The 18,864-nt window shown below is 40.7% G+C and overlaps 1 protein-coding gene and 1 pseudogene across 2 annotated transcripts; both read left to right on the forward strand.

Moving 5' to 3' along the window:
* The first annotated feature begins 14,676 nt into the window (after nucleotides 1–14,676).
* Nucleotides 14,677–15,319, forward strand: LOC147605380 (putative 2-oxoglutarate-dependent dioxygenase SLC1). The gene is made up of 2 exons (XM_086793483.1): nucleotides 14,677–14,952; nucleotides 15,020–15,319. Exons 1-2 carry the CDS (start codon nucleotides 14,713–14,715, stop codon nucleotides 15,242–15,244), a joined length of 465 nt encoding a protein of 154 aa, XP_086649609.1. The 5' UTR covers nucleotides 14,677–14,712; the 3' UTR covers nucleotides 15,245–15,319.
* LOC147605381 (jasmonate-induced oxygenase 2 pseudogene) lies at nucleotides 15,293–16,177 on the forward strand (annotated as a pseudogene). The gene is made up of 2 exons (XR_015265148.1): nucleotides 15,293–15,631; nucleotides 15,722–16,177. The product of XR_015265148.1 is annotated as a jasmonate-induced oxygenase 2 pseudogene (transcript).
* The last annotated feature ends 2,687 nt before the right edge of the window (nucleotides 16,178–18,864 follow it).

Genomic DNA, 18,864 nt, shown 5'->3' on the forward strand with positions numbered 1-18,864 from the left:
ATACCTGTTAACACAAATACTTAACCATGTGGCACAATGGCCAATGAAAGATGAACCAGAGAAAAACTGTCACTAGCCCTAATCCCCAGTTAACCTACTAAAGCTACTGGAAGGGTGGATGAAGGCCAAGCAGTGTTAATGGAGACAGAACAACTCATAAAGTCAATCAAGAAAGATTGAAAAAAGAAGACTGACAAAAGGATGAGAGGGCTACTAGTGGATGTCACCACAAAATCTCAGCAATTGGAAGCAGCTGTGGCAACAGAGATCAAGACATACCAAGAGGCTCTCCAAGAAAAACTACAAAGCCCTACTATATGCAGGAACAACACAAATAGCTCTCCCCTCCAATGAGCCCTGGACAACTAATATTCAAAGACCTCTCCCCACTCAAGGATTCACAACTCTAGCAGAGATACACACAGAGGAAGCTGGATAACAAACACAGAAAGATCATACTTTGGAAGGACCAGCACACGAGGAGGCATCACTTGCACAACAAGAATTAGAGAAGCCAACAGAATCTAGTAAGAGGCCACACTCCTCAAAGATTTCCATGCCAAGCAAAAAACAAAGATTGGATGAAGATGAGCCACTGCCGCATCTTGGTTCTTTCAAGGAGGTGGATTCTCAACAATTCCTCCAAGATACCTTGGAAGGCCTTGACACACTCCTCAATGATCCCCTTACAAGAATAAGTGCCGCCACTAGTACCAATCGGGAACATGAACAAAAGGTATGGCATTGCCATTTGTTGACAACATACATGCTGCACGATAGGAACGCCAGCCTATGGAAGAAGCCATAAGTTGGTTTTCCCGTTGTGATATTGTTTCTTGGCTTCTTTGCGCCGTTGTTTGGTTAGTGATGATTATTTCATTGAGAGCCTTTAGTTTTTCTAGATGTGCTTTGTTAACCTGCTCTCGTTTCTGTTGCAGTCCTTGTACTCTTTCTTGTTCTTCTTTGAGGTTGACTGTGAGGAGCTCTATTTGTTGTTGAAGCATATCCTCAGTATGCTTTGCACTCTCCTAGTATCCCTGCATTTCCTTGGCATGCCTAGTGGTTAGGCTCTGTGTGTGAGCTATCTCCTTTTGTATCTTCTCCTTTGCTTGCTCTAGCCTTGCATTCAAGTTAGTATTCTCATTTATTTTTTATACAATGGTTTGACTCAAAACCAAGTTATTTCTCTCCAATGTGCTATATCTTGTTTCCTGTTCTTCTACAGCCTATAAACTCTTTATGATTACTTCTTTATGAGTTTCCTCTGCTGCCGCCAAGGTATCTTTCACACTTTGTGTTTGGGCTGCACAAAGATTGGCAACACAAGAGGTATTTCAAATTATTGAATGCAATCAAAGAGAAGCTATTGCCAGAAGAGCACAAGAAGTGGCAACAAGAAGATTCAAAGCATTGGATGTTGAATGGATGATTAGAGAAACAACCATTTCTACAGAGCTCAGCAATGCTGATATCCGCATGCAAGAAGTGGCCCGTCAACTAGCCACATAGGAAAGGAGTCAAAGGTCGGAGCCCACAGATGACTTACGTACCCTCCTTGAGCACGCCTCGGAATTGGGACAATTGCCAATAACTTCTCGGGCCCCTTCTCAAACTCTTACCTTGTTTTTGTCTACACAAACACTCTCATTACTTCAATATGACATTAACTTAGCTGAAGATATAGGTTTAGGAGAATTAGCCCTTATTAAACAAAATACCAAGCAAGATGCTGACCCAACCATCATTATGGGCATTTTAAGGAGGGATATGATATTAACTAACCCACAAGCTATCTTCTTTTATCCTTTGCATCCAATAGTCCTCAACCTCCGTAGTAGTTGGTGTTGTGTCTTACAAAATTCAAAAATTTTGGACAACAGGGTCGACAAACTTGACCTTTTTGTTCCAGATGACATACCAGCAACACATAACCAAAAATCAAACAAACCTTGCTACATGAATTCTTTGCTTGAGAGCACCACCACCAATTGCAAGTGTCTGAATGTTGTTCATTGTCCTCTTTCGCTCTCTAGCTCCCATGGGTGTGCTCTTCATACGTGAGATTGTATCCTGTAACTTGAGGATGTGGTCCTCTTTCTCTTTGCCCTCTCTCTGTAGCTATAAAATATTATTCTGTGCAATTTCGAGAGCTTGTTGCACACTACTCAAAGTGACTTACAAGCTATGAATTTGTGAGTTTAGAAATTGAACCTTCCATGCATCACATATACTTAAGCGTTTGCAATATCCAAGGAGCCCATTCTCACCCTCTCCAACAAAATGAATGAATGAGGATAGGTCTGTGAAAGGTGGAGAGAAATTTGAAGAAGGATCATTAGGATATAAATACCCATCAACCCAAAGATCCACATTACAAACAATGACCCTGCTGTCTTCTTTCTTGCTTCTCCTGTGCATTTAGATGTTCTTTTCTCATAGGTGCATATTCATTCAAGATGAAAATATGCAAGTCTACCTTCCTCACTCGTGATGAATTTTAGGTGTTTGTTATTTCTATGAGTGTAAGATCCCTGACCCCCCTGCGCAATGAATTTGGGGGTGCTAGCAGCGGAAGTAGCACTTCTTGTGCGGGGCAGGGTCCCACACTCAGGGCCTGACCCACGGATATCCAGAGAAGAGACTAATCCATCGGTTCTTCCAAAATCAAGCTCGAAAAATCTTCCCTTGCCCGAAAAGCATGGGCGATTCTCTAGGTTAACTTTTCTCTAACATAGTCAAAAACCTGAACTAACTGAACTAACTGAACTGATCTGACCGAACCCGTAAGTCCCATAGTCAGATCAGGAAAAAGATTGTACTTGGATCATAGAGACCAACGCTTTTTTCCTCATTGAGAGGCACAGCCGTTGATTCTTTTCCATAGAACAATTTTTATCCAGGATTTACCTCATCTATCATACTATACAGAAATTGAATCTCGATTTATGGATCCATTAGTCCAGCCTAACCCCATCCAGTCCCATGGGTTAGCCAACCACCCAACCACTGTAGTGATGGGATCCAATTACAAATTTGGTTAGGTTTTGTCCCGGGTACCAGGAAAAAGAGTTCCCAGGCTCCCTAGCCGGATATTCATGCAAACATAAAACTAGTCACACCACTTACACACCCAATATGAACTTACCTTTTTCACAGTTTCAACAATCTTTAAAACAATCATTTAATGAAACCATAGTGTTACTGATCATAATCCTCTAATTATCTAGTTGAATCCTAATTTCCAATTGATTCCTTCATCGGTGTACCTATGGCATCATTGGCAACCAGAACGCTCACCACCTGTTCACTCAGGGGCATTTTCAATAGTTCCTAGCTCATAGTACCTGATAATATAATCACATAAAAATATCCAGATGGAATCCTTGTTGAAGACCAGCAAGATCAACCAACAGATCCATATAAAAGAGCCATGGACTCATCCGTTGAGGACCAGCAAGGTCAATCAACTAGATCCATGCCCGAATTCAAAAAACAACTCTTACTCTCCTTGTTCCAATATCTTTCCCGATGTACTTGTGGGTATCTTCGGCGACCTAGAGCCCGAGCACCGTATGGTCAGCACCCTCTAGGATCCTTCGCAGGTCACCTAGCGCTTCACTCATAAGCTGCTTCCTTGGTCCCTCATCCACTGTACCGGAAGCTCACCATTTAAATTAAACCGAGGCTGGTCAAGACCTCGACTGGACCTTGCTACGCGAGACGTCCTCCGTTGACTCTTAGCAGTTGCAACTTTAACAGATAGGTCTCCACGACCTCAATCACAAGATGGTCAAAATGCTTTCCCAGCATTCTTGACATAAAAGAGTCATTTAAAAATAGATTTCACATTCCAACAATATTTCCATCTTTTCTCATTACTCCGCATCCTTTCACATTAGTCCCCATCTTTTCTCATCTTACCACAATTTTATTTTCTTCATCAATTCCTATCACATCACAGCATTCCCACATCAAATCGCATCCAATCGCATCATCCACACATCAATCCACATCATCCATACATCCATCCACATCAACCACATCAATCCACATCATCCATACATCCATCCACATCAATCCACATCAATCCACATCATCCATACATCCATCCACATCAATCCACATTATCCACACATCCATCCACATCAATCCACATGTCAATCCACATTATCCATACATCCATCCACATCAGTCCACATTATCCACACATCCATTCACATCATCCACATCAATCTACATCATCCATATATCCATCCACATCAATCCACATTACCCACATATCAATCCACATTCATTTCATAAGTATTTCCATTCTCATCTAATCACATCTTTTTCTATCTCATCACTTACTTTCTCATTTATCCTCATCAGGTCTCATCCACTTGCATCTACCCATACATTTCATCACTTCACCACTTATCAATCATTCACATCCCGATTCACATCACACACATCCATCCATTCACATCCCTTATCATTCATTCACATCTCGATTCACATACTAACAAATTCATTCACATCCTATATCATTCATTCACATCCCGATTCACATGTTTACATCCTAATTCACATGCTATCACATTCATTCACATCCCTTATCATTCATATCTATCCAATTTACATCACATCTCATCGCCTCAATTCTCGTTCATATCCATATCACATTTACATCCACATGTATTCTCCCACATACATCCACATCCATACTTTATCACATACACATCCACATCTATCCTTTCACATACACCCACATCCATACTTATCACATACACACCCATATCTATCCTTTCACATACACACACATCCATACTTATCACATACACACCCATATCTATCCTTTCACATACATCCACATCCATACTTATCACATACACATCCACATCTATCCTTTCACATACATCCACATCCATCCATCCATTCATTCATTCACATTTATCTGATTCACATCACATTTATCCATCCATTCATTCACATTTATCTGATTCACATCACATTTATCCATTTATTCATTCACATTTATCTGATTCACATAACATCTATCCATCCATTCATTCACATTTATCTGATTCACATCACATCTATCCATCTATTCATTCACATTTACCTGATTCACATCACATTTATCCATCCATTCTTTCTTTTATAAAAATCAACTTCAGTGGAAATAACACTTTTATAAAAATCCCTTTATACATCTGTTTATGCATAAATTCAATTTTAAAAAAAATAACACTTTTGAAATAACTCTTTTGAAATAAAATAACTCTTTTGAAATAAAAATAAATTCTTTATGCATCTTTCTATGCATAAAATCAAAATTGATGAGAATAACTCTTTTGAAATAAAAATAAATTCTTTATGCATCTTTCTATGCATAAAATCAAAATTGATGAGAATAACTCTTTTGAAATAAAAAATAAATTCTTTATGCATCTTTCTATGCATAAAATCAAAATTGATGAGAAGAACTCTTTTGAAATTTATGCACTTATTTCTCACATCTAGAGGGGTGACAAGAGCATTGTTATGTTGTCCTTGATGCGCTCATAAGTCTCCATTGTGGGTATTTGATTTTGGAATTTGTTGCTTAGATATTGTCGAGGCAGTAGGGAAGACTGCTGATTGTTTGGTTGAACACACAACCTCTTGTGTTGGTGCTGAATGCACGAGAGTTGTTGCGTGATTTTCTTGTCGTTGCTTGGTCCTACATTATTGTCGAACTTTAGGTGAAGTTGTTGGATTTGAATTCGGTGGTGAGGTTTTCTTCACATTGTTCGATTTTGGCAACCATATGATGGAATTACCATCATAGTATCCTTGTTGTTGAAGTACATGCACATGCACCCATCATTGATGAGCACTGTAAATTGGTGGCCGATGTGCTTGGTGTTGAGGTTTTCTTCTTTGTGCAAGCTTAGGGGACTTTGTGATGCACTTGGGGACCCAAGCTTTAGTATTTCTTTGGTAGTACCCGTGTGCGTGCGCAGCAGTGTTTTTGGTACACTTGATGACTTGGTGGAGTTTTGTGAGGAACTCGCATAGGCCTTTGTGGACTGTGTTTTGGAGTACCTTTATTTTTCCTTAGCCTCCGAGTGTTGACTTGAGGAAGAGGTTTTGACTGTGTCGAGGCACCCAAATTTGATTGACACCTTCATAGTAGCCTTGAGCTACAAGTAGCTGCTTTTCTACCCACATTTTGCTACTATTAAGATACCTTGATTGTGGTTGTCGTGGTGGAGTTTTCTTTTGGGTTGATGTGTAAGGTGTTGGGTCCTCCTCGACTTTGGTTGTGGCGCTGAGGCTGCAGGTTTGAGAGTCATGGGAATTGTTGATGATGATGAGGGTAGAGTCTCTTGAGGAGTGGTTGTCCATTTGACGTAGCCTTTGAGCATGTGGTTGTCTCCTTTGTTGAGGTTTATCGATGAAGATGCATAGGCTCTGGAGCCTTTCCTTTGAGTTCCTTATTAGAGATAGATGGTTTGGCCGTGGGAACTTCTTCAGATATAGCTGTTGATTGTGAGGTTTTGGCATCGAACTTCGTAGGTGAGGATGGGGTGGAAGGAGTAGATGCTTTATCGTAGTCGGTCGTAGACGCAGATGGTAGGTCATTGTGTAGAGGGGCTTTTGTGGAAGAGACTTGTATCCTTTTGCGTTCAGCATCATAGATATCCATTAAAGTTTGATCCTCTTCCTTGCAGTATGCTATTGTCAACTTTTTGTCTCGTTGACCATCATGATGACTCTATCGCTAGTAGTAAAGCACAGTGGTGCTTGGGCAACAATAGTCCATTTATGCCCCAAGATCAAATCTGCTTCCAACACATACTGAACCACAAAAAACTTGCAAGTGAGGGGGTTAGTTTCAATATACATTGTATGTTCAAAGTACCCCAGACATGGCATGTTAACATCCCGATTCACATGTTAACATCCTATATCATTCATTCACATCCCGATTCACATGCTAACACATTCATTCACATCCTATATCATTTATTCACATCCCGATTCACATGTTTACATCCTAATTCACATGCTATCACATTCATTCACATCCCTTATCATTCATATCTATCCAATTTACATCACATCTCATCGCCTCAATTCTCGTTCATATCCATATCACATTTACATCCACATGTATTCTCCCACATACATCCACATCCATACTTTATCACATACACATCCACATCTATCCTTTCACATACACCCACATCCATACTTATCACAAACACACCCACATCTATCCTTTCACATACATCCACATCCATACTTATCACATACACATCCACATCTATCCTTTCACATACATCCACATCCATCCATCCATTCATTTTCATTCATTCACATTTATCTGATTCACATCACATTTATCCATCCATTCATTCACATTTATCTGATTCACATCACATTTATCCATTTATTCATTCACATTTATCTGATTCACATAACATCTATCCATCCATTCATTCACATTTATCTGATTCACATCACATCTATCCATCTATTCATTCACATTTACCTGATTCACATCACATTTATCCATCCATTCTTTCTTTTATAAAAATCAACTTCAGTGGAAATAACACTTTTATAAAAATCCCTTTATACATCTGTTTATGCATAAATTCAATTTTAAAAAAAATAACACTTTTGAAATAACTCTTTTGAAATAAAATAACTCTTTTGAAATAAAAATAAATTCTTTATGCATCTTTCTATGCATAAAATCAAAATTGATGAGAATAACTCTTTTGAAATAAAAATAAATTCTTTATGCATCTTTCTATGCATAAAATCAAAATTGATGAGAATAACTCTTTTGAAATAAAAAATAAATTCTTTATGCATCTTTCTATGCATAAAATCAAAATTGATGAGAAGAACTCTTTTGAAATTTATGCACTTATTTCTCACATCTAGAGGGGTGACAAGAGCATTGTTATTTTGTCCTTGATGCGGTCATAAGTCTCCATTGTGGGTATTTGATTTTGGAATTTGTTGCTTAGATATTGTCGAGGCAGTAGGGAAGACTGTTGATTGTTTGGTTGAACACACAACCTCTTGTGTTGGTGCTGAATGCACGAGAGTTGTTGCGTGATTTTCTTGTCGTTGCTTGGTCCTACATTATTGTCGAACTTTAGGTGAAGTTGTTGGATTTGAATTCGGTGGTGAGGTTTTCTTCACATTGCTCGATTTTGGCAACCATATGATGGAATTACCATCATAGTATCCTTGTTGTTGAAGTACATGCACATGCACCCATCATTGATGAGCACTGTAAATTGGTGGCCGATGTGCTTGGTGTTGAGGTTTTCTTCTTTGTGCAAGCTTAGGGGACTTTGTGATGCACTTGGGGACCCAAGCTTTAGTATTTCTTTGGTAGTACCCGTGTGCGTGCGCAGCAGTGTTTTTGGTACACTTGATGACTTGGTGGAGTTTTGTGAGGAACTCGCATAGGCCTTTGTGGACTGTGTTTTGGAGTACCTTTATTTTTCCTTAGCCTCCGAGTGTTGCCTTGAGGAAGAGGTTTTGACTGTGTCGAGGCACCCAAATTTGATTGACACCTTCCTAGTAGCCTTGAGCTACAAGTAGCTGCTTTTCTAACCACATTTTGCTACTATTAAGATACCTTGATTGTGGTTGTCGTGGTGGAGTTTTCTTTTGGGTTGATGTGTAAGGTGTTGGGTCCTCCTCGACTTTGGTTGTGGCGCTGAGGCTGCAGGTTTGAGAGTCATGGGAATTGTTGATGATGATGAGGGTAGCGTCTCTTGAGGAGTGGTTGTCCATTTGACGTAGCCTTTGAGCATGTGGTTGTCTCCTTTGTTGAGGTTTGTTGATGAAGATGCATAGGCTCTGGAGCCTTTCCTTTGAGTTCCTTATTAGAGATAGATGGTTTGGCCGTGGGAACTTCTTCAGATATAGCTGTTGATTGTGAGGTTTTGGCATCGAACTTCGTAGGTGAGGATGGGGTGGAAGGAGTAGATGCTTTATCGTAGTCGGTCGCAGACGCAGATGGTAGGTCATTGTGTAGAGGGGCTTTTGTGGAAGAGACTTGTATCCTTTTGCGTTCAGCATCATAGATATCCATTAAAGTTTGATCCTCTTCCTTGCAGTATGCTATTGTCAACTTTTTATCTCGTTGACCATCATGATGACTCTATCGCTAGTAGTAAAGCACAGTGGTGCTTGGGCAACAATAGTCCATTTATGCCCCAAGATCAAATCTGCTTCCAACACATACTGAACCACAAAAAACTTGCAAGTGAGGGGGTTAGTTTCAATATACATTGTATGTTCAAAGTACCCCAGACATGGCATGTTCAAGTCTTGTGTAAAGGTAATCCTCTTCAAGATATGCAGTGAGTGTTGGTTGACCTAACAAATCCCATAGCTTGAGGGTCATGATATTGTGTTCTTGTGTTGGGTAAAGTTATGCTTGAGTTGTGGTGATTTTATTCGTAATTTCCAATCCAACCAGAATCCTAGGATCTTTTTAGTAAGATATGTTGGAAGTTCCAGCTCCTGCAAGGTTTCTTCCTCCCGTAATAGCAATTGTACATTGCCTGTGCAGGAGTGTTCAAGGTGACTGCTTTTGCATCGATTCCTCTAATGAATACAACGATTCACTTATCCAAGTTCCAGCAAGGACGACATCATACTCAAGGGAATCTAGGGTAACATGAAATGTAAATTCCATATCGCATTCGATTGTTTGAGTAGTGTATCTAAAGTAACCTAGAACTTCAATGTTTTGTCCATTGGTTCATTTGTTGTTACGTCATATTTGCCCATAATTTTGAAATTTGTACGGTCATATTTCTATATGAGTCAATGAGGCCGTATGTGAGTGCTCTTTGTTGGAAGAGACTCAGTGAGTCCTTGGGCCACCCCCCTTCCTAGACTAGTCAGTATGTCCAAGGTGTGAGCATCCAGGAAGTATGTCCAAGGTGTGGGCATCCAGGAAAGGGTTCGTACTTATAGGATTTGCGAGAATGTTAGGTAAGGGACCAAAGCCTGGTGGGATGGAAATGATAGGGGGTGTAAAACCCAATGACACGCTTGTTTATAGGCATGGCCAATGGTATTGGGAGGTGAATTTGTGGCATAGATCTCAATGGCTCAAAGATGTCAGCCATTGGGTTCAGTCCTTGTGTAATACCTGGCAATCCCTCTATTGTGGCCATGGTAGAGTACCTAAATACTCCTTAATGAGCAATCACAGTTTTTTAGGTTTTTTTTTCTTTTTATATTCTCCCATAGCCTACTCTACAACCTCAAGAGGCTTGGCATACTCTTCGTTGGGTCAAACGGGTATCTGTTTGCCCTAATTAGCTTAGGCGCTATATGCACGTGAACGACCTTTTAGATATATTTTTTCGGAAAAAGTGTATGCTAGGAACTTCCCAGATGGAAGAGGAGGTACTAAAACCTATTTTCCATCACTGTCTCAAGACGAAAAAAAATTTGAGAATTCTTTTCCTGTTTCGCAGTACGTTTTTAAGGGTGTTCTAAAAGAAATATTGAAAAACTCTGTATGAGGGAGTTGTATTTTTGGAGTACTATAACTTTGTTTCCTTGAGTCGTCCGTGATTTTGTTGTTTAGACCCTCAAAAAGTAGCTGAATATGTCACGTCCTCGTTTTCGCGCTAATTTTTACGATTTTTCGTAGTTTTTGGGTTGTTTTTTGCCTCGATTTCCAGGTTGAATTTTGAGGCTACTGGTCGGAGGCCAAAATGGTCGATTTTGACTTCGGACGAGCGAGTCCAAAGCCGAAAAGCTCGATGTCAGCTTTTCGATGAGCCTTAGAGTGCCTTCATCGGATATACAGTTTAGGAGATACGGGCCTCCAACCACGGGTGATTTCCAGAGTCTTAAAAAAAAATCGATGGATCCCTTTTCACGTCGAGATGAACTTCACCCTCATTCGAGGTTTTTAAATGGTCTCGATTTCATCTCTATACCTCAAACGAGATATGTGGACAGATGAGATTGCATCTCTATACCTCAAATGAGGTATTTCAATGGTTGAGATTATATTTCAATAGCTCATTCGAGATATGTGGACGGTGGAGATGGGCTAATTAAATATGCTGAATGTACATTTGAGCAGGATTTCTAGGGGGATCCACCATGGCATTGATGAAATAGTCGTTGCCGAGAACCTTTATCTAGGCCAAGCAATTGGCAAAAATTTAGAAAAAGTCCTATTATCGGTATCAAGGTAGTAAAAACTACTAAATGAGAATAGGATGTGAATGGATGTGATAAGATGTAAATGGATGTAAATGGGATGTGAATGGATGTGATAAGATGTAAATGGGATGCGATAAGATGTGAATGGGATGTGATAGGATGTGGCGTGATGAAAATGAATGGGGATGAGATGTGAAGTAAATGGATGTGGATGAGAATGATGAGATGAGAGGATATGTGAAAGGGTGAGATGGGAAGTACATGGATGTAGATGTGTATGTGAAAGAATGGATGTGGATGTGTATGTGAAAGAATGTGATATGATGTAAAGGGATGTGGATGTGTATGTGAAAGAATGGATGTGGATGTGTATGTAAAAGAAGGATATGTAAAAGAATGGATGTGTATGGATATGTATGCGAAAGAAGGATATGTAAAAGAATGGATGTGTATGTGAAAGGATGTGATGTGATATAAAGGGATGTGGATGTGTATGTAAAAGAAGGGATGTGGATGTGGATGTGTATGGATAGAGGGTATGTGGGTTGCAAGTCTACATCCACAACCACTTGTTTGCAATACTGTATTCATATGCATTGGTATGGAAATCTGGTCAGAAATGCCCATGACACTATGTACTTGATTCTCCCAAGATCAATATACTTTATTTGAGGGAGGGGTCGGCCGTTCCGGCTCATTGTGTGTCTCTTGTCAATTCAGCAATTTACTTCTTGTATTTGAACAAATGTCCATCAAATGTTAGTGTATTTAAGTGTATTGATTAGCATTGTGTTCAATCAAGTTACATTGGTATAATGTTCTAAGTGTTGAGATAGCTAATGTTCACGGTGATCGTCTCTCACGATAGAAGTGAAAGAGAACCGTATGCTCTACGGACTGACTATTCCTCAACATCATGGTTAAGGAGAGGAAGCGTGATCGTCTCTCACGATAGAAGTGAAAGAGAACCGTATGCTCTACGGACTGACTATTCCTCAACATCATGGTTAAGGAGAGGAAGTGTAACCTTGCATTTTTATTCACTGGAGGTTAACATCACTTTAAGGACATCGACACAAAATATCAACAACAATCGATATCTCGCTTGGACACGAGAACATATATTCTAACCTTGCTAAGGTGTTATCTACCATAGATTCTGATGCAAGTGGCTCTTTGTTGACCATCAATTGTGACATGAACTAGTAACCCGTTCACCACTACTTGCACTCAAGCATCTCTATATTTGGGTGCCCCATATAGTGATGGCATCTGGATCTACATCAAATCGACGCTTCATTAGGAACTCAATGGAGTCTTCTTGGGCCCTTTTATTTGGCAGTTTAAGGGAGTCAAACCTTTTCTCTTAAGAAGAAACGTTTTCTAATTTGAAGCTTCAAAACGGCTACTTTATTCGAATTTGAATTTTGGGGGAAAAATGGAATTTAAAATCTAGCGGATAAAACCATATTATGTAGCATATCTATGGAAAGCTCTTGATGCGTAGATCACGGATCTGTAATCTCCGCTCAAATCGGAGCTTGTATGAAGTGGCTCATTTGAGAGCTTATGTACACTTTGGGCTAAGTTCATGCAAGAGCTCCTTTGAGAGAGCTACTCTCCCTCTTCTCCATAGAGGTGAAGACTCTTCTCTCACCCCATCTACATCTTTGTATGAGATAAATCTCTTCATTGAATCAATAGCAATGTCATGAGTCTTTTCTCATCCTCTTCTCTAATCATTTTACTCTTATGCATGCTTTTAGTATTTCATTTTTGAGTATGTGGATTGATTTGAAGCTTTCATGGAAGCGTGATGCTTGAGAGTGTGCATGCTTGTAGGAAGATAGGAGTGGAGTGAGGTTTTTCTCTTTGCTTGTGTGCATAGTGAATGTGTTCCTCTTGCTTGTATTTGTGAATGAATGGGTGTGTAAGAATGAGGGCAAGTTGAGCTTGTGTGTGTGCTAAGTCTAGTAACGAGTTTTATAAATTTTAATTTTTTTAAAAATACGCCGTGAAACCTTAGGTTTTCACGTCGTGAAACGTTAAATGTTTCATGTCGTAAATTGGACTCCACAGAATATTAAATTTGATTTTTTTTAAACACCATGAAACCTTAGGTTTTCACGCCGTGAAACGTTAAATGTTTCATGCTGTGAACCGGACTCCACGGAATATTAAATTCGATTTTTTTTTCCCGCTGTGAAACCTTAGGTTTTCACGTCATGAAACGTTAAATGTTTCACACCATGAACCGAAGTCCATGGAATATTAAATTCGTTATGAAAAAAAACCATGAAACCTTAGGTTTTCACGCCGTGAACCGAACTCCACGGAATATTAAATTCGATTTTTTTTTAAACGTGTGAACTTTCACGACGAAATTTTGTTCACGGCCGGAATTTTTTTGCTGAAATTTTGTTCACAGCCAGACTTTCATGTCGGACCTTTTCACGGCGGCTAAACTTTCACGTTGGACTTTTTCACGGTCCGAATTTTTTTTTTAAAAGTCGTGGGAAATACGAATTTCCCTTTTTTGGGGGGGAATATTTTTGAATTTATAATGAAAGGGATATGGGCATTTTCCCAAAAAAGTAATTGAGAATCAAAAAGTTAACCTTTTAATGACACCCCTTTTATACCCTTTCATAAATGACCCCCAAAATGGACGATTTGACAACTCATGAGCATCTACTCATTGAATGCTCATTAGCCTTAATGAGTTATGTAAAAAAAAGATTAAGGATTAATCTAAGATCCCAAAGGTTCATGCTAGTCCTTAGAGGGATGCTTTGCCATAGATGTGGTTGGAGTCTTGCTTGTAGGTCGAACTCTGACCAAAAGTGAGGTTAGAACAACAGTAACCCATGATTCACTTATATAGTGCCCCTTGGTCTGCTATATAAAAAACCAAACTGTTATAAATAGCCAGTACACATGGATTTATTAATAATAACCTTAGCCCACTTTCTCTTCATTTCAAGGCTCCCTTAGCCCTATTGGATTAGGCCCACTAATTCAAGGATTAGGAACGAGGTACATAACATGGGGCCTAATTCAAGGATTTGGAACGAGGTACATAACATGCCTTTTGGATTATGTAATGCTCTTGCCACTTTTCAATGCATCATGATAGCGACTTACTAAGAATTCTTATGGTAATGGACTCGATGATTTTTACATTGGCGGTACTCTTAAGGATATGCCCATGTACCCAATAAGTTACATCGAGTGTTTACTAGGAATACTGAGGTGGGGATATCCTTAGAAAATGAAGAAACCTACAAAATTAACAAAAAAGGGGACATTTTCATACTGACAAAACTTTTATGCAGTCTAACCTTTGGTTTCAAGAAAAGGGCTCACGCGATCCGCGTAGCCGACAAGAGTGTCAGAAATACTTTTATAAGGCCTCATTTAAGTAAAGGGCTCATGCGATCGGTGCTACCTACCCCGTAGAGGGCGTCTCTGCGGAGCGTGAAGTACTTGCTGCTAAATATCATTTCCATCCACTAAATGTCTCCCACTCCAGCTGCTCACACAGGAGGCGTGAAAGCAATGTTAGATGCCGGCGTGACGGAGGTTCCCGAATCCTACGTGAGGCCTGCGGACGAGCGCCCGGCCTTCGACAGAGTCCGTGACAATAACGATCTGGAGATCCCTGTTGTGGACGTATCCGAGGCAGAGAAGCCCGAGAGGTGGGCGGACGTCGTCGACCAGATTGTTCGAGCGTCCGAGGAGTGGGGATTCTTTCAGGTAATGAGCTGATCAAGTAGCTTGCCGCCCAACGTCGACTGCTCATTGTTTTTCTTCTTCTTGTTAGGTGGTCAATCATGGGATAGATGCAGAAAAGATTTTAAAGGCAGTCCGCCGCTTCTACGAACTCCCCACGGCGGCGAAAAGCCAGTTGCCCTTCAGCGATGCCCACAGCGGTGTCACCTTTGCAACGGGCACGGGCGCCACGCGCGACTGGAAGGACGCGCTCGTCATCAGGCGGCGGCCAGGCGTCTGCGACGGCTTCCCCATCGCACCGGAGGTCATGAGGTAGTTCCTGCGCTATATGATCCTAGCTATGCTGTCGAGGCCCTAATCATTACATGACGTGCACCTGCAGAGAGGCGAGTACCAGGTCGGGCTCGACAAGCTCGCCGCACTTCTCTACCAGGCCATCTTCGAGAGCCTCGGACTGAGCAAGGAGCACGTGCGAAGCGGAGAGCTGCCCGGGCTGGAGCGCCTTGTACTGGTGTGCAACTTCTACCCTCCGTGTCCCGACCCTAGCGTTGTGTTCGGACAGAGCGCCCACTCCGACCTCAACAGCCTCACGCTCCTCCTCCCTGACGCCGTCCCCGGACTCCAAGTCCGCAAGGGGGACTCCTGGGTGGCGGTCAAACCCATCCCCAACGCATTCGTCATCAACATAGGTGACCAGATCGAGGTACCACCTCCTCCTCTCTCAGCTCGAACACATAATTAGAAAGCCTACTCGCATGTAACAAGGGTTCTTCGCCCTCTTCTGTGCGTGCAGATCATGACCAACGCTAAGTACAAAAGTGTAGAGCACAGAGTCGTCGTTAACAAAGACAAGCCCAGAATCTCTCTAGCCGGTCTGTTCGGTCCTTGCGAGGACGTGACAGTGAGCCCTCTCCCTGCGCTCTGCAGTGAAGATAATCCACCCTTCTTTAGAGAGGTTGTGTTCAACGACTATCTGTTGAACTACTATGTCAAAGGGCTCCCGCTCTATAAGACCACCTTGAACTACGCTGGCGGCAACTACCCCGAGAAACCTTCGGTCTCCTAATCTGCTGCCCATACAATGCATGATTTTCTAGTGCATAATATGACTGAATCTGAAAAGTGAGTGTTGGCGTTTTCTTTTTCCCGTCTCTAAGTAAAGTTCCCATAAATAAAGTTCTCACTGATCTTGTGACTTTTTCCCGTCTCTAAGTAATATGTAACCGTTCCCATAAATAAAGTTCTCACTCACGATTTGATCTTGTGACTTTACTTCTATGTTAAGAAGTAGGTCTACAAAGGAAAACAACTACTTGAGAAAACCATTAACATCGATTAAAAATCACATTCATACAAAAGCCAAGAAAGAGATTATCATATTGAATAATGGCATTGATAAAAAAAACTCAAGAAAAAGCAACATCATACTTGAAAGAGAGAGAGAGAGAGAGAGAGAGAGAGAGAGAGGAGAAGGAGAGAGAGAAACATTGTTTTTGTGTGCAATGAGAGACACAGAGAGAGAGAGAGAGAGAGAGAGAGAGAGAGAGAGAGAGAACGACCTAGGGTTGGTTAGTCACAAAGAGGATGTAGTCAGTGGTTTTTATTTATTTTGTTAAAGTTACTAGTTAAGCTACCTTGGTATATGCGTCAGAATAAACATTGCTACATACCTCAAAATGAACGTTCCAACATTTATTGTGACATGTTTTGACGCTTATTTGGACGATGTTTCCCACGATTTTATAGCGACGTTTTTTTCGATGCGCATATAGATGATCGTAAATTTTACAAGCAATTCTTTTTCGTTGAAAAAAACGTCAGTATTTGCTTACTTGTAGAAGTGAATGCCTACCAAAAAACTCCCATATACCCTATGGTATTAAAGCCCCATGTTCCTATGCCCATACCTAGCATGGTATGTCTGGCACGATCAAGGCTTGCTTCAGATGATCATAAGCCTCTTGACACTCCTTTGTCCACTCAAAGACAATGAGCAGTTTATACAAGGGTCTAGCTATCTCCGCATAAAATATGATGAAGCGTCGATAATAACCCGCATGACGATCCATAAACCTTTGCACACCTTTTTAGTTGGTGGGTGGTGGAAGTTCCAAGATCAACTTGACCTTGCTATCGTCAGTGGATATGCCATTTTTTGAGATTATGTGTCCTAGTATCACACCATGCTTGACCCAGAACTGGCACTTCAAAGGGTTTAGTGATATCCGAGATAATCGGCAACGTTCAAACACCTTCCTCAAACACTTCAAATGATCTTCCCATCGAGAATTTGCACATAGATCATCAATAAACACTTCCAACCACTTTTGCAAGTAGTCCTTAAAAGCTGTGCACATCAATCTTTGAAAGATTGCCGGGCATTTGTAAGACCGAATGACATGATCTTGTAAGCGAATGTTCCCCACATGGTATTGGAGGCAGTCTTATGTTGGTCTTTTCGTCCTATGGACACCTGATTGTACCATGAAAACCCATCCAAGAAGTTGTACGCTTCCCTTCCAGCCACTCTTTCTAGGACATGTTCGGTATACGGTAATGGGTAATGGTCCCTTCGAGTGGCTGCATTTACTTTCTTAAGATTGACACATACTCTCAATTTTCCATTTTTTTAAGGCACTATCACAATGAGTGATAACCAATCTGTATGTTTGATCTCATAGATAAAGTCAGCACAGCAACAATGAGCTTATCAATTTCCTTCTTTACAATTGCTGCATACTTTGGATTCATCTGGCATGGTTTCTTCCTAGCAGGCCATGATCCTTCCATAATTGGAATTGTATGTTGTTGTACCACCTTGGGCAGTACCCCTTTCATTTCCTTATAGTTCTAGGTGAAACAATCCTTGTATTCCTTGAGAAGAGCAATAAGTTCTACTTCTTCTATAGAGGTCAAATCTTTGGCAATATATACGAGCCTTACTTCTTCCCTTGATTCTGTAATATCAACCTCCTTGTCTTCTGCCATCGTATGATGTCGACAGCCCTTCCTCTTTTACCCTAGTGGCTATTAACTAAACCACTCTTTGATCATCAATTGTATAGTTCTTGAAATGGTTATGCACTGAGAGTACATCCATTTTGTCCTCATTGTCTTTTTTTGTTTCTTCCATGATTTTCTTTGCCTCACGTTCTGCCTCTGCCAAGGCTTTGTTTCGTTTTTGGCATCTCGTTTTTGTAAGTTTGGGTATATCAGTTTCCTTAAGGGTGATTTTTTCTAGATTCCTCTCTTCCAATGGTATTTTACTCAAGTCGTCGCCCCAATCCTTAGAGAATTCATCATGTACCCTTGTAGCCTCAAGGTATCTCAACCATTGGTTTGCTTCGCAACAATGCATTTTGTTGGGCTAGGTACCGTTTTTGTTTTTGCTATCGCTTGATGCGTTGACTACTGGTTTGAATTCGTGCCACGGTGCCTTCTGTACTTGATGTCTCCTCCATTGACTCCCCATCCATGGTTTGCCAATCAACCATGCAGATAGAAGTCATAGGGATGTTTCTAGATTCCAAATAATGGGTTCTCTTACGTTGCATCACATCAATTGTGGCCAACACATGCATCCAATTCTCACAGAAATCCGGGGGAGGTAGTGATGCATACATCTCCGTATCCTCCTCATCCTTGGTTTCCCCCTCTGTGGGTTGGCATATCTATAGGGATGTGGTTTGCTCCGTTGTGACCCAGTCATTACCGAACAATTGCCCTTCCATGGGGTGTGCCTTCCAAGCTCTTAGATCAATCTTTAATGTTTGTGAGTCCCTGCGTACATATACATGATCCAAAGCCCAATCATGCACCAATTTGGATTCCCTCATGAAAGGTCATCCCAATATTATGTCATATGTATCAGTTTGGCATAGGAAGTCCATGACCACAAATGTATGATGATATTGAAACGTAAAAAGTCTGAACTTC

This window comes from Cibotium barometz, chromosome 59 (genome assembly GCF_041138505.1).
Source record: "Cibotium barometz isolate CiBa-2024 chromosome 59, ASM4113850v1, whole genome shotgun sequence".
In the NCBI taxonomy this organism is placed as follows: Eukaryota; Viridiplantae; Streptophyta; class Polypodiopsida; order Cyatheales; family Cibotiaceae; genus Cibotium; species Cibotium barometz.

Coding starts and splice junctions, on each gene's coding strand:
- LOC147605380 (XM_086793483.1), top strand. CDS start 14,713: ATGTCTCCCACTCCAGCTGCTCACACAGGAGGCGTGAAAGCAATGTTA. Junction 14,953..15,019: donor AGGAGTGGGGATTCTTTCAG/GTAATGAGCTGA, acceptor TCTTCTTGTTAG/GTGGTCAATCATGGGATAGA.